At 35.9% G+C, this 15408-nt stretch overlaps 1 protein-coding gene across 11 annotated transcripts in view; it reads right to left on the bottom strand.

Annotated features, from left to right (window-relative positions):
* The window catches only part of FOXP2 (forkhead box P2), a 248483-nt gene that overhangs the window by 136502 nt on the left and 96573 nt on the right, over positions 1-15408 (bottom strand). For all 11 annotated transcript variants that reach the window (XM_065883467.1, XM_065883476.1, XM_065883477.1 and 8 more), the window contains one exon: positions 14860-14949. In XM_065883467.1, coding sequence (XP_065739539.1) covers positions 14860-14949 — 90 coding nt within the window. The remainder of the gene's footprint in view (positions 1-14859; positions 14950-15408) is intronic.

The following is a 15408-nucleotide window of genomic DNA, read 5'->3' as shown; positions in this document are numbered from 1 at the left end:
GCTATGTTAAACTGTTGTCGGCAGACACTGTTAAGACGCCTATCTCAAAATTCATCCTTCTCTTCTTCTCTACCAAAAGAACCCAAACTTTGATGAAAGGCCTGGTTGAATATAATCAGCTTCACAGACTCAGATGAAGCAATGAGCGTTCACGTGATACTGTTCAGGCCAATGAAATGGAAAGAGAAGCTATTCTGTGGGGCTTCTGCGAAAACTTGTTATTTAGCTGACTTGCATTTATTTGTATTTTGCCTTCCCCTTCTTTCTACCTGGAACATGAACATGATACCTGGAGAAGGGGCAGCCCTCTTGTGACCATGAAGACAGAGGCTATACAGGGACAGAACAAGAGGCTGAAAGAAACATTGGTCTTTTGCGTCATCCTTGAGCAGCTGTACCAGCCAAATCTGGACTTTCTGTCTATGGAGTTCATGTTTCACAGGAAAAATAAATCTATATTCCTGAACAGAGCAGCTGATAAACTCCATAGTAAATTTAGACAGTGTTTTAGTCAAAATATCCAAAATCCCCATGGCTAAAGCAATAGATATAATTAACTCATAAAAACTATATACCAATAAATCATGTAGAACGTATAGTTCCCTGATATTATTTGAGAAATCCTCATATGTCATCTGTGTCCTGTACATTTCCAATATCATCTTATTGAGTAGATTTCTTACTTCCAGTACCCTAGTAAAAGTATCATTGATATTTAGTGGGGTTAGAAGCATGACTAGTACAGAATTATATGAAGCAGTATATCTTGTTCAAAAGAAACAGACTAAATAAGGAGTAAAGGGCTTATTGAAAGCAAAATATTTATATGTATACACAATTCAAAAACCAGAAGACAGAATCAGGAAAGAAAACATTTAGGTAAAGATAAAAGGAGAAAGAGTTCATTGTTATTGTTAAATAAGTATATTACATGTTATCTACCCGGCAAAGGGAATCAATTGGAGTTATCAATTATCTACCCGGCAAAGGGAATCAATTGGGAATCAATTGGAGTTATCAATTATTCATAAACAGACTGCCTAACTAGAGAATAGACAAGATGTGTTAGTAATGTGAGAGCAGGGTGGCCTGAATCTGGTCTTCTAATGATATTCATATGATATGATATGATATATTCATATTCATATGATATGATAATGATATTCATATCTGCTTACAAGTTTCTTTCTACGAAGTACAGAGAAGCTGATAAATATCATACCTTCATACTTGTCTCATCAGGTTGAAAGAAGTGGTACCTTGAGCTTATTCTGACAAAGAAACAGCAATTCAATTTGCCTAGTTCAATTCAATTCTGCAAAGATTTATTTAGCATCTACCATGTGCCAAGCATTATGTTAGAAATAAAATATAATCTCTGACCTCAAAGGGCTTGAGTCTGAGACTGAGCTAGAGAAGTAGTCAAATAACTTTAATAAAATATGGTATAATCTACCTTTGTAACTAATACATGTAGAATAATAAAAAAGTATGGTACAGGTTATGAAAATATATGTAAGTGAGGGATTATTTCTCTGTGAAGAGTCAGAAGACTCAAGGGAATAGGATCTTGAGGTGTGTGTAAAGGTTTGGCAACCAGATAAAACAGTGTGGGGCTGACATTCTAAACAGATGGAGAAACAGGAAGAAAGGCAAATAGGTGTCCAACTTCTAATAGTTCATGATGCCACGCAGAGTGCCTAGTATATAAGAAGTGAACTACAAACATTTGTGAATGAATGAATAAATGAATAAACAGCATGTTCAGTAAGCAGTGAGGACTAAATCATGGTTATAAAGTAACAGGTGTGTGATAATTTATAGCCTTTTGTGCCACGCTGAGAGGTTGAAAAGCAGAGTGATTTTCACATTAGGGCAGAGGAATATGGCCCAATCAAAGTAAAAGGGTTTACAGCTGGAGACTGTAGAACAGAATTCAGAAAAAGTTAACAAAAACAAGTGTGGGGAGAGAGAAATAATTTCAGTCTGAGACAAGTTGATCTGGGTTGAGATGCCCCAGTAGGCAACTGAAAAAAACATACCTCGAGCCTAGGAGAAAGGGGGAATTTGATAGGGCTATAGACTAGCACTTGTCTATGGACTCCACGCATTTATGCAAAATGTACCATGGGGCTTCTCTGGTGGCGCAGTGGTTGAGAACCTGCTTGCCAATGCAGGGGACATGGGTTCGAGCCCTGGTCCGGGAAGATCCCACATGCTGCGGAGCAACTAAGCCCGTGTGCCACAACTGCTGAGCCCACGTGCCTAGAGCCCGTGCTCCGCAACAAGAGAAGCCACCACAATGAGAAGCCCGCGCACCGCAAGGAGGAGTAGACCCCGCTCGCCACAACTAGAGAAAAGCCTGCGTGCAACAACGAAGACCCAGTGTGGCCAAAACAAACAAACAAACAAAAAAACCCACAACATACTATGTACCAGACACTGGAAATGTGAAGATGAATGAGATAGTTCTGGCCTTCAAGGAACTTATAGTAAATATGATTCAGTGTGATACATGCAAGAACAGAAGTATACCTAAGACACAGAAATAATACATAGATAGGAATAATTAATTCTACACTGTGTGTGTGTGTGTGGCAGGTGAGGGTTTCAAAGGGGGCTTCATAGAGTACCTGACAGTGATGATTTAAAAGCTTCACAGAAGTTTTCCAGATGGAAAGGCAGAGAAGGGCATATTGACAAAAGAGAAGGGCAAGGTCACCTGTATGGAGACATGAAGCAATTTTGGAGGAACCGTAAGTACTTTGACACTGCTGCTCATATAATTTGTAAAAACTGGGTTGTGGACAATGAGATCAGCATGCAGGACCACTGCACGGGACAGCTATTCTTGAACACAATGAGTTTTTTTTTCCTTAAGGTTTCTAATTCCTAAAGGAAGGCCAATTGGGCATAGCAGACATATACTGAGGACTTTAGAAGGCAGATATTATTTTTTAAAAAGTCAAAGATAAGATCTTATAATTTTACATGAGAACTAAGGATAGTAAAAATAAAATTCTCACAATGTTGTTGGAAATGCCCCTGGAAAGAATGAACAGAGAGAGGTAGCTCAAGAAACCCGCTCAGGGACCTTTTTAGTTAGCTCAGATTTAAAGACATATATAAAAAAACAAACAAACAAAACAAAACACAGGACTGAGATTAAAAGACTGCTGAGTCTGGAAGGAAACTGAGATATCACTAGTTTACAGCCATTTAATTGTGTAGGTTGGAAAACTGAGTCCCTTAGAGGAAAAATGACAGTATATTAATAAGAATTCAGACACAGTACTTTTTATTACAGGGAAGCACTTTCCTGTTGCAGAAGAGTTGCAGGGTTCCTACATACTATAGACCAGCTGCATTAGAATCTCCTGGGAGAGTTTAAAATATTTTGATTTTCTAAGATCCCATCCCCTCAAATTTTAACTCAATATTCTTGGATGAACCCAAGATTCTCCATTTTTAAAAGATTTTCAAGTAATTTTTTAGATTTAAAAACTACCATTAGCCTAAGTGAACTCTAAGACTATGTAGGGGAGTGGCGATGGTTATTGATTAAGGGAAATAAATTCTCCTGGAATAAAAGAAAAAGTTTAAACGATGCCCACGTTTTTGAGAAACTAGAACTCTAAACGTATTTTAATCACTAATGAATACGTTTTAAATGTCTAGGGGTTTCCCTGGTGGCTCAGTGGTTAAGAATCCACCTGCCAATACAGGGGACACAGCTTCGATCTCTGGCCCAGGAAGATCCCACATGCCACAGAGCAATTAAGCCCACGCGCCACAACTACTGAAGCTCACGTGCCTAGAGCCCCCGCTCTGCAACAGGAGAAGCCACGGCAATGAGAAGCCTGCGCACCGGAATGAAGAGTAGCCCCCGCTCGCCGCAGCTAGAGAAAGCCTGTGCACAGCAACAAAGACCCAACAGAGCCAAAAGAATAATAATAATAAATAAATAAATTTATAAAACAAAAATGTCTATCACATGCTTGGTTCTATGGGAAGAAGGTGGAATAGAGAGAATGATTTTCTCCTTTGAGGTGTTTTGTTTGTTTTTACAAGGATATTTTATTGAAGAATTTACTCCAGTTTTTCTGTGAGACAACAAATTTTCCTCACGTCAGCACATCATAATGTTCAACGTGTTCCTTGGTTTGTCACTCGAGAATGTGCAGTAGCACCAGCAGTAGAAGATATCAAAGTGGCAGCTTTTACAGCAATGCAAGTGTTAGCATTAGAAGTGTTAAGAATTTATATGCTGTGCAAAGGAACTGTCTGTTTGTTTTGTGTTATCAAGATGCTTAACTACTAGGTCCTGCAGGTTTTATGCTTATGATGATAGAACTATAAAAATCGGCATGATCAAACAAATCCTTTCTTTTTAAATAACCACCAAATACTTTTAGCCAAGCTGGATGTGATTCAAGACCTTCAACTGTGAACTGAATCTAAACAGAGGCTCCCTAATTTGAGGGATAAAATACCAAGCTCAGAATGTCGGGGCCAAACCAGTCGACAGTCAATGGTTACTAAAATAAAGCCTCTACTCATTACTGAACTTCTATGGGGGTCTCTTCATACCCAAGACACAGCCTTCCCCCATGCCTTTCAAAAACGTCCCAGGCAACTTTTACTGTGAAGGAGTAGCCCAGATTATCTACTGATGTTATTGGATATTTACAAGTAAGAAGGATGAAAATATTAACATTAATCTTGAGTGCCTCTCTCAATTCTTCAAATAAGATATCAGCAGAGAAAGTACGGGGAACTTGTTTGTTCACTTTAGATTTTCCTCATTGATGCTAGATTGCAAGAGCCTAAAATTCACAGATGTTGAGGATTGGTCTGATTATTTTCCAATTACCCCAAAGTTCCAAGACATTACACCTGTGGAATTTGTCAAGCCATGAAACTAAATCAAGCATGCTGGGGGTGCTGATCTAGTCTTTAGAATGCTGACTCCCACACACACAACCTAACTCCTCCATCCCTGTGGATCCTTCCATCATAAATATAGCTTTGCTGTTCTCTACCTGTTCTCACTGATGTAGAAAAACCTGTGATGTGAAAAAAACTGTTTCATTAAAAAAAAAACTGACATTAATCAAGAGGTAAATTTTACTGAAAGTTGGAACGTTAACTTGTGTTACACTCTGCACGTGATGACGGTAATTTGATTCAGAGTAAGGACAGTCTTTGGAAGAAAGACTGCACAGACCTCTCGTGTTTTTGAACTGGAAATTTCTTGAATTTGAGGGTTCATGACGATCTCAGGCTGCATACCCTGTGAATGTCAAGGGTCTACTATAATTCTCATGAGTGGTTTCATCCTCATCTAATCAGAAAACATAATTTTCATCTTAAAATATCTACTACACTATAGCAATTTATTAACATTTATTAAGTGCCTTTGGGAAAAATAACTTAGTGACCAACCATAATTTAACTTAAAAATCATATTAGATTCTTATAATGAGCTTATATGCTTTTCATAGTAAGGTACAGTGACAAATATTTTTGAAAGAACAATTCATTACACTTTTGTTTGATCATCTCAAATGCCGTGCTTCCAAATTCACTGTTCTTAAAATCATCATGCACACCCTAAGATCTGTTTAGGAAAACTGCCATTTAATACAACCATCCCAAGCAATTCTAGTTTGAATTTCTTAATAAGTTTTCTGGGAAGTCTGGCAAAAGGATTTAAGGAAGGAAGGATAAAGCCATTCTGATGGCTGACTTTGAAAGAGCCACCTATACATGTCATCAGTAACAGGAGATTTCTCGCACTACATGAAATGCTTCAGGTCCTCCTAAGTATCTGAGATATTCAAGGGTAAAGCTGCTTGCATACTAAAACTACAATTTAAAGTAGCATAAAAGAAACTATTCTTGGGGCAAGATCAGAACTAAAGTATTGGATACTGGATTTTAAGAAGTCACATAGTTTTACTATTTTGTTAGTAAAATGATCTGCTAGAATACCTTTTAGGTTCAAGATAGAATTAAATAATTAAGGCACTTAAAGTTATTCTTTTCTCAGTATGGGGCCTGAAGGGACAGAGATTAAGTTAAATGGAAAAGATTACATGATGAGAGAAAAGAACGGAATGGCAAAGGAAGAAAAACTACAGTGGAAAAGGTGAAGGTGGCAGAGAAATTTTAAGAAAACCAAGTAGAAATGGAGAATTCAGGATTATAGATATGAATAGAATCCACAGGGGAAACACAATGAATCTTAAATGTAAGTGAATTTCAAAATAATTTCACTTTTTGTTTTTAATCATGTACTGACACTGTTCTTCACTTTGTCATTCAATTTAGCTTGTACAACACCTCCAAACATCTTAAGGTAAAATTCACAGCCTAAGTCTTAAATCCTATGGAGAGCTCCCCTAACAATATTAATGTTCTATTTCTTTCTTCCTCTTACTTTAGTTAAGGAAGAGAAGTCAAGGGAATATATACTTAAAATCCTAATGGATTACAGAAAGAGGCAAGTGCTTGGGTAGCTAAGAAAAGAGAAAATGTGACCTCCTAGAAAGCAGTTTTCTCCCAGATTTAATTTGTGGGAACTCAGTACTATATATGCAATATACATTTGCTTATATGATTGGAAACACAGCAATCAGGGAAGTAAAAGTACATTTATTATCTACCTTCTATTTAACATTTATATTAAAGTAAGTTTTTTTCCATTCATTACTGATAATATTAGTATTGCAAATCTTGAGTTATTAGCAAATGATAAAAAAAAGAGGAGGGTTAGAAATGATCAGTGTTGCAGTTCAACAGTGCTTGATCAACAGTGTTTGATGTGGTTGACAAGCTCTGTGTTGTAAAAACTCTCCCTTTCCTTGACCTTATTGAATAGAGTAAAAGCTAATTTGATTCTTCTTTTCCCCTCTTTAATTTCTTCTGCTTCTTCTTCCTCTTGCTTTAAAAATTGTCGATGTTAGTGAGCTCCTCTTTAGATTATCTTTCTCAGAAATCTCCTCCACTTTCGTGGATTCATCCATCACTTCTGGATTATTTCACAAATATTTGTCTCTAACTCTGACCTCTCTGTCAAACTCTAATTTTCTGAAAGCTTGCTAATTCCATTTACTTTCATGCCATCACCTCAAACTCAACATTTCTAAGCTCAATTCATGAAATGCCAGCCTCAAAAAATTTTTAAAGGTTACCTTATTCCAGATCTCTCACAACTCCCTTCTCCCAAAGCATCCTCCAGATGCACCACTGTTGACTAGATCTCCACAATACACTGCTTTCATTGTGTCACTTCCTCATCAAAAACCTTTAACAACCTCTGCTGCCTAAATCATAAAGTACAGACTCATTAGCTTGACATTTCAGGCTGTATACAATTGGCTATGTATACTTCTAGCCCTCCAATACATTCGTTATTCCTTTAGTGTGACATCTCTATGCTGGTCAAAACAAACTACTTACTCTTGCCTAACCAGACCTCACCATTTCCCATCTCTACATCTTTGATGACATCTTTTGAAAATGTCTCCATCAAAAATTGTCCTTTACTTTCTCTATCTACCAAATTCCCTTTCTTTAAGCCTAACATAAATGCTACCTCTCCACAAAGCCTTCCCTGATCACTTGAACCTGAATTAATAATTTTCTTTTTAAAATGCGTATAGCGTCAACATCACTAATCATCAGGAAAATGAAAATCAAAACCACAATGAGATATCATCTTACACTTGTCAGAATGGTTATCAAGAAGACAAGAAATAGTAAGTGTTGGTGAGGATGTGGAGAAAAGGCAATCCTCGTACACTGTCAGTGGGAATGTAAATCAGGGCACCCACTATGAACAGGATGGAGGCTCCTCAAAAAATTAAAAATAGAGGGCTTCCCTGGTGGTGCAGTGGTTGAGAGTCCGCCTGCCGATGCAGAGAGCGCGGGTTTGTGCCCCGGTCCGGGAGGATCCCGCGTGGCGTGGAGCGGCTGGGCCCGTGAGCCGTGGCCGCTGGGCCTGCGCGTCCGGAGCCTGTGCTCCGCAACGGGAGAGGCTGCAGCGGTGAGAGGCCCGCGTACCGAAAAAAAAATTAAAATAAAATAAAATTAAAAATAGAACTACCACACAATTCAGCAATTCCATTCCTGGGTATTTATCCAAAAGAAAAAAAAAAAAGAAAGAAAACATGAATTCAAAAGGTTATATGCACCACAATGTTCATAGCAGCATTATTTATAATAGCCAAGCTATGGAAACAACCTAAATGTCCATTGATAGATGAACAGATCAAGAAGATGTGATTATATTAGCCATAAAGAGAATGAAATCTTGCCATGTGTGACAACATGGATGGACCTGGAGGGTATTACACTTAGTGAAATAAGTCAGAAGAGAAAGACAAGTACTGTATATTTTCACTTACATGTGAAATCTAAAAAACACAACAGATAAATATAACACAACAGCCTCACAGGTACAGAGAACAAACTAGTGGTTACCAGAGGGAAGAGGGGTAGGACAAAGGCTAAAAGAGGTGACTGGGATTAAGGGGTACAAACCACCAGTTATAAAATAAGTAAGTTACAGGCATGTAATGCACAGCACAGAGAATATTGTCAATACTTTAGAAAATAACTTTGTATGGTGTGTAATCTATAAAAAAAATCAAATTACTATGTTGCATATCTGAAACTAATACGATATTGTAAGTCAACTATACTCAGTAAAATAAGGTAAAATACTTATAGCACTTTCTGCTTTTCTGATTCCCATAGCACATCCACTGTGCCCTGATATTTGTGTGCAAGTATTACTATCTCCTCAACCAAATCATAAGTCCCTGAGGATATTACACATAAATACTCAGTTTTCACTGAATGAATGAAGCTTTTCCCCCCTCCAACTTCCTCACACTCTCCACTCAACACAATCTCCCCCCCCCCATTCATTGTTCCAGCAGGTATTTACTGAGCTCTATTATTCACCAGGCACTGTGGTAGGCACTGGAAGATGAGTAGGACATGCATGATCCCTGCTGTCGTAGAGCTCACAGTCTAGCAGGGAAGACAAACATTATAAGTTTATATGTGGCAAGTGTGACATATACATGGTGTGGAGGCCTATAACAGGGGGACATACTCTAGTAGTACCTAAAACACTCACTGTTGCTTTCTCATAAATTAGGCACACTTCATATCAGAGTGAATAGTGAATTGTGACAATTATGACCAAGTAGAAGGTAACATATTATAGAATATTTATCATAGCCTTGGATTAATTATAAATTTCCTGGAGCTGAGCGTAACAAAAATTATTTATTAATCTATTATAAGTGCAAGGATTCATGCTAGTCACTTTATATAGCACTCTTTTTAGTCTTCACAACAATCTGGCAAGGTGGGTATCCTTATTCCTATTTTAGAGATAAGGAAACAGGCTTCGAGAGATCAAGTTACTCTACCCAAGGTTCTACTAATTGAGGGCAAAGATAGGCTTCAGACCCCAAACATATGTTCTTTGTCCTCCATGCCATGAGTGGATTGTTCACAAGTTTTCCACGCAGTACACTTAGCAGCGATGGACTGGATGTCCCAGACCCTCCTCCACAGGGCGTCAGCCCTGTGCATCTGGCTGCAGGTGGCAACATCATAATATTTTAAGACTGATTTTATTCTGTAACATTCCTACAAGACTGTCTATTTCACGCTGCCTTTTAAGAAATGTTCTTTATTGGAATGGGAAAATGAGGACCACACAAGGCATAGTCTGTCCTTTTTAGTAGTTTTTAAACTAAGCTCTTTTAAAAAGCTTATTTTTCTGATATACAGAAAATATAGATAGCAAAAAAACAACTTTTAAAAATTCTTTCTGGGCTTCCCTGGTGGCGCAGTGGTTGAGAGTCCGCCTGCCGATGCAGGGGACACGGGTTCGTGCCCCGGTCTGGGAGGATCCCACATGCCGCGGAGCGGCTGGGCCCGTGAGCCATGGCCCGCTGAGCCTGCGCGTCCGGAGCCTGTACTCCGCAACGGGAGAGGCCACAACAGTGAGAGGCCCGCGTACCGCAAAAAAAAAAAAAAAAAAAAAAAAAAAAATTCTTTCTAAGTTTTCTGCATCACAGTAGATTGCCCTACTCAAACCCATATTGCAGATTTCTTGCTTATGTTGTTTCAGTATTTGGAACAAAATGTGTTTTAGTTTCTCTCTAATTCTTATAACTAGAAATCAAGTATTAATGTTGAAAAGGAAATATTCAATTTCATTCTTTACCACTGCATGAATGGACTTTAATAATTTCCTAAAACACATTTATCAGTGTCCAATTCTATTACCCACAGAGTTAGTATTTTAACCCAGGATAAATATTTCATTATTTATACACTTTATACTTTATTTTTGATTATTTTCCCTGGAACATGAAATTTTAGAAATGCTGATTAGTTTACTGCAGAATTTCTTGTTTTGTTGGACGATGCTAAATTTAACAATTTGGAGTGAAGTAGAGGATGGTAGAAATTTGTTAAGTTGTATTATATCACAACATATTTTAATGTAGTTTATTAAATGAATACATGGTAAAATACCTCCTTGTGTAGCTTAGATTTTCCCTAAAAGCAATTTATAAAATTATTTCAAGGCATTAAACAAAACTTCCTTAGATGTTATATAAAATGATACTTGCACCATGGTTTTCAAACATATGGTATTTGATATTTTGATTCCAAAGCATTGTTTTTGGCTATGGTATGTTAATAAAGTGCTTTGTAACTGAAAACAAACGAATAGGCAAACATAATCCTTAATGCATAAGCTAACATCCAAGATACAGCTTTTCCTGAAACATTACGATGCCTATCACTTAGTTCAAAAAAAAGTGAAATAAATTTTTAACCACAGAATATTATATTTTGTCCATCAGGTATCCCAATGTCTTTATTTTAAAGATGTTGAGTGACTTCCTCAAGCTTACATAACTAGTTTGTGGCAGAGTCAGAATAAGACCCCTAGGTTTAATTCATTTTTGCTTTTTACTATTCCATTCTCGAACTATTTAAAACAGAATTATGAAAAAAATTATTAATTACCTATTGGAAAAGAGAACCTTATATAAGATATTAACCTACAACGAAGGAAGTGATTACAACGCTATATACTAATATTCATCTAAGATAGCAAAGCAATGGCATTTACCTTAAATTTACGTCTCTGCTCTGCACAGCTGTTGAAGAACCACAAGTCTGTCTCATGGCTGTAAATGTAACAAGAACAATAATGCGACCAATTTTCATACCTAAACTAAATTAAGTAGATTTGTCATAGGCTAGAAAATTGATAATGTATTTTACAAAAAGTTTTAAAATTACAGATTATGGAAGTGTGCATGTATGTGTATGCAAATGTATTTGTGTGTGTGTGTGGGTGTACATATGTGTGTGTGAACTTACTCTTTTTAATAATCTGGAAATTAGTTTCATGAAATTGAAAGCATTACATATTCTCTTTGGCTAACTTTTTTCATTACTGAACGCTATGGGTATATCAAGTCTAGAAGTGCCAGGAGTAGATACAGATAAATAAGACAAACTAAAATGAGCGGCTGTCTTCAGCTGTTATTATTAGTTATGTTTTTCTGGGATACATAGTAAGAACGTAAAGAAGGAACATCTAGTAACGTTTAGTTTAATATCAGCTCCCATTTGCATCACAATCTTTATATATTATTCATCAATATGTCATTAATCAATGTACCTACTGATGGGACCTATTCAATTGGTGCTTCATGTAATGAAAAGAATATGTAAACAAGTTTCAAAGATATATTCAGATATCTATACATGAAAGTGAAATCACTACTACAATCGGTACTCAAGCTTGTCAGATGTGATTTTCTTCTTTCCATTTTGCACTAGATATGCTACTATCTAAGCTATCTGTAGTACAAGAACCTGAAAAAGTGTAAATGAAAAAATACCTGAAAAGATAAATACTAGTCTGCTAGAAATATTCTCTCTACCACGTCACACCTCAAATCTGGCCACCACTTTTAAACATTTAGAAGAAATTCAGTTGAATATAACAAAGCAACCGAATATTGTTCTTGTGACTTGAGCCATTAAAACAGATTTTTAAGAAAATCTGTATTTTCTTTCAAATGTTATAAAATAGTTCTCCATCAAAACTATATTTTAAAATGAAAACCGCATAGTATCTCTTTTGGTCTTCTAAAAATATGTTATGCCCGATGAAGTACAAGCCACCATGATCTATTAACACCAGATACTTTGCCTTGCAACTATAGCTTTTGAAACATTTTCAATTATCTTGTTTTAATTCTAAAAGAAAATTTACCCCAACTCTATTATGAAAGGTCGGTTAAACTCTTAGGTAAGTGGAAAAAGAAGTCGGCTGTGAGAGAATCATAGAAGTTAAGTGTTACTTTCATATTAAATGGTTAAAATTTTTAACAAAGATATTCTACCCTTTTCTTTAACATAAGTGGCAAATAGTGCAACTCATGTTAAATAGTATTTGCAGATGCAAAGATAAGCATTACCTAATATCCCCCTTTGACAACATGTGTAAGCTAGTATAAAATGCTATCAGGTTGTTAGTAGATTTTCAATACAATCCCAGCATGTTTCCAGTTGCTAAGCTTATCAAGTACTATGAAGCACTAAGACTGTAGACTCATATTAATTGCAGTGTATATTTTGGTGAACAAATAAGTCTTCATTCATTATTTCGAAATTCTTATTCATAAAAACCAACCAACTTTTCATTCCTATGACATTTTGGCATTAGATCCCACTAAAATTACAAAGTAATAATAAAATGCTACAGTTTTATAATATGTACAGTGGATATGTATTCATAATAATATGAGTCACAAAACACTAAATATAAGTGACACAATGGAAGTTTGTGGTAATGGTTAGCCACTGAAATTGTTAAAAGGTATTTATAGTACTATTTATCACCCTTTGGTGATAAAATAACAAAATTGAGGAGTTCTGCTCAAACTTTTATATAACAACATTTGGTACGTGAGCAACAATTTCTTATTTTAGAGTCATTAATACTTCCACATTATATGTGTGTGTGTTTTCCAAGAAAAATTATGTACATTTTAGTTGAACGAAGTATCACATTTTTGCCTTCCAATACAACAAAAAAGGAAAGTAGAAAAGCTAAAGCCCAGCCATTCTTTCCAGAGATACCCTGGTAACCAGCAATAAAGAAACTTCTACTGGACTTAGCTTTGGAGAGGAACAGCTTATTATTTTGTCTATTTTGTCATGAGATATGATAAAAATAGAATTAGGACAATATACAGTGTTTTTCAGATATTTGAAACAATAAACTCTTTCCTACCTTTGGCTTATGCTGCCAGCATCTAAATCTCCTTTGCTATACCAACAAGAAAGCAAAATTCCCAGCCTGAAGCCATAGTGAGGATAAACATTTCATTTGCTATCTGTGACTTCTACGTAAATTTCTCTCTATCATGTAAATGTACGGAGAGGCTCTCATGGAATCAGATAATTCAATGGAAATACTCCAACCACCGTTATCACTTGTTATTACTTGGGCAGGGATATGACAGTGAGGAAGGTTTGTCACTACAGAATTACTGACTAGTTAAAACAAAGAATGTGAAATTTATTTTAAAAGAGAAAAAAATTAAAATGAATCTTAAACTTAGGCTGATTCAATATAACTTTCATTTGCAATCATGGCAGACATCGGTACGTCACATCCCCTATCCCCAGGACCCCTTCTTCCCATCCACCCCACAAAAATGGGTTTGTTCCCAAGAATATATATTCTCATCTCATATTTGCCTAGGGACTAGGCATTTAATTCAGTTTTTAGGTAATGAGTAGCTTCTGGATTGTGTAGATCAGTAGCCAATAATTCTGTTACACAAACTAAGTTTCAGTAGGGCACCATGTAAGACTTAGTTGCTAGCATCTGAGAGTACACCTGAAAATGAAAACAGAAACCTAGGCCATAAAAAATTTTTTTTCAAGATTGTTTTGTTAAAATAAAGCAATAAGAAAGATGCTGACTTTTTAAAAAAAAAACTAAGCTTGTCTTATTAGACGTGTACATAACACATGATTCAAAAAGGAAGCATTGCTTATCTTTCAACAGAACTGATAAACATTTTGAATAATGTTTTATACAATTCCAGATTCTACCTTCCAAACATTTAAAAAGTACCCTATAAAAATGTTTCTTTCCCCTAATGTCCTATATATTTTGGTTAAAGCTATATAAAACAATGGTTGTATTATGTAACAAAAAGTTACTTTAAAAGACATACATACTATCAGTTTCACAGGACAAACATAGTGAATAAGGACAACAAACTCCAGAATGTGTTTTTATAACTGTAGCAACAGCAATAACTCCTTGGCAAACTCAAACAGTTTTTTTGGCAACCCTGGAGGTTTTCTGCATTTGTCACTTGGATACAACTGCAAAAGGGTTGTCTAAGACTGCTTTGTTTCTTCCCTACCATTTTACTATAACTTTGCTTTTAAGGAAGACATTGCACTTTTTAACCTGTTTGTGAATAAAATTTCATTAAAATCCCACAAGGGAGTTTTATACAAAACTCCTAACGCCTATGTATACCAAATATCCCTACATAACTTGTCCAAAAAGTGACCTTGTAAACTTTTGAAATCTATGCTAATAGATTATTTTTTCTCTTTCAAGAAGATGAAATGAGTTCTCTTTTTGAATTAAAATTACTTACATATGCAAATGTAATAATTTTCTGTATGTATACAACTGGGTCTGCACATCTGTAATCATTACAAACGTCTTTTAAAGTAAGATCCCAAGGATAGGAGTGCTTTACTAACCTGCAGTGGTCTCTGTTTGTCACTGCTCTTAGGAGATTTCAATCCACTTGTTTGCTGCTGTAAGAGAAGTTGTCTTGCTGCTTGGAGAGCCTAGAAGTGAAAAGTGAGCAATATCTAAATATTTTGTTGAAAGGTAAATTATCAGTTATTCCTTAGTTAATAGTAATAGGCTTTAATGTATGAGAATCCCACCTCCTTTCTAGAGAGAATCATTAAATATTCTTTTTCTTCTAATGTGAAAAACATTCACATAACACACATATACACAACTTTACTTAAAATAACAGAGATGCATGTAATCCTGCAGAAAATAAAGGTAATTTGTTTAAAAGTGCTTAAAGAGGAAAAAACCATAAACTGCATCAATCACCTCATTTTCACAAGGAACTTGTCTTTGAGTGTTCAACTAAAATGCCCACTCCCTTTTAAATTATCAATCAATTTACATTTTCATATTACAATTTTGAAGCAAAAGCAGTAGACTTCAAGTGTTACCGGAAGCTGTAATTAAATTTGACAAATCAACATCAGATTATCTTGAAAAGTGAA

The sequence above is a fragment of the Phocoena phocoena genome, chromosome 9 (genome assembly GCF_963924675.1).
Source record: "Phocoena phocoena chromosome 9, mPhoPho1.1, whole genome shotgun sequence".
Lineage (NCBI taxonomy): Eukaryota > Metazoa > Chordata > Mammalia > Artiodactyla > Phocoenidae > Phocoena > Phocoena phocoena.
This window is presented reverse-complemented; position numbering and strand designations above follow the sequence as displayed.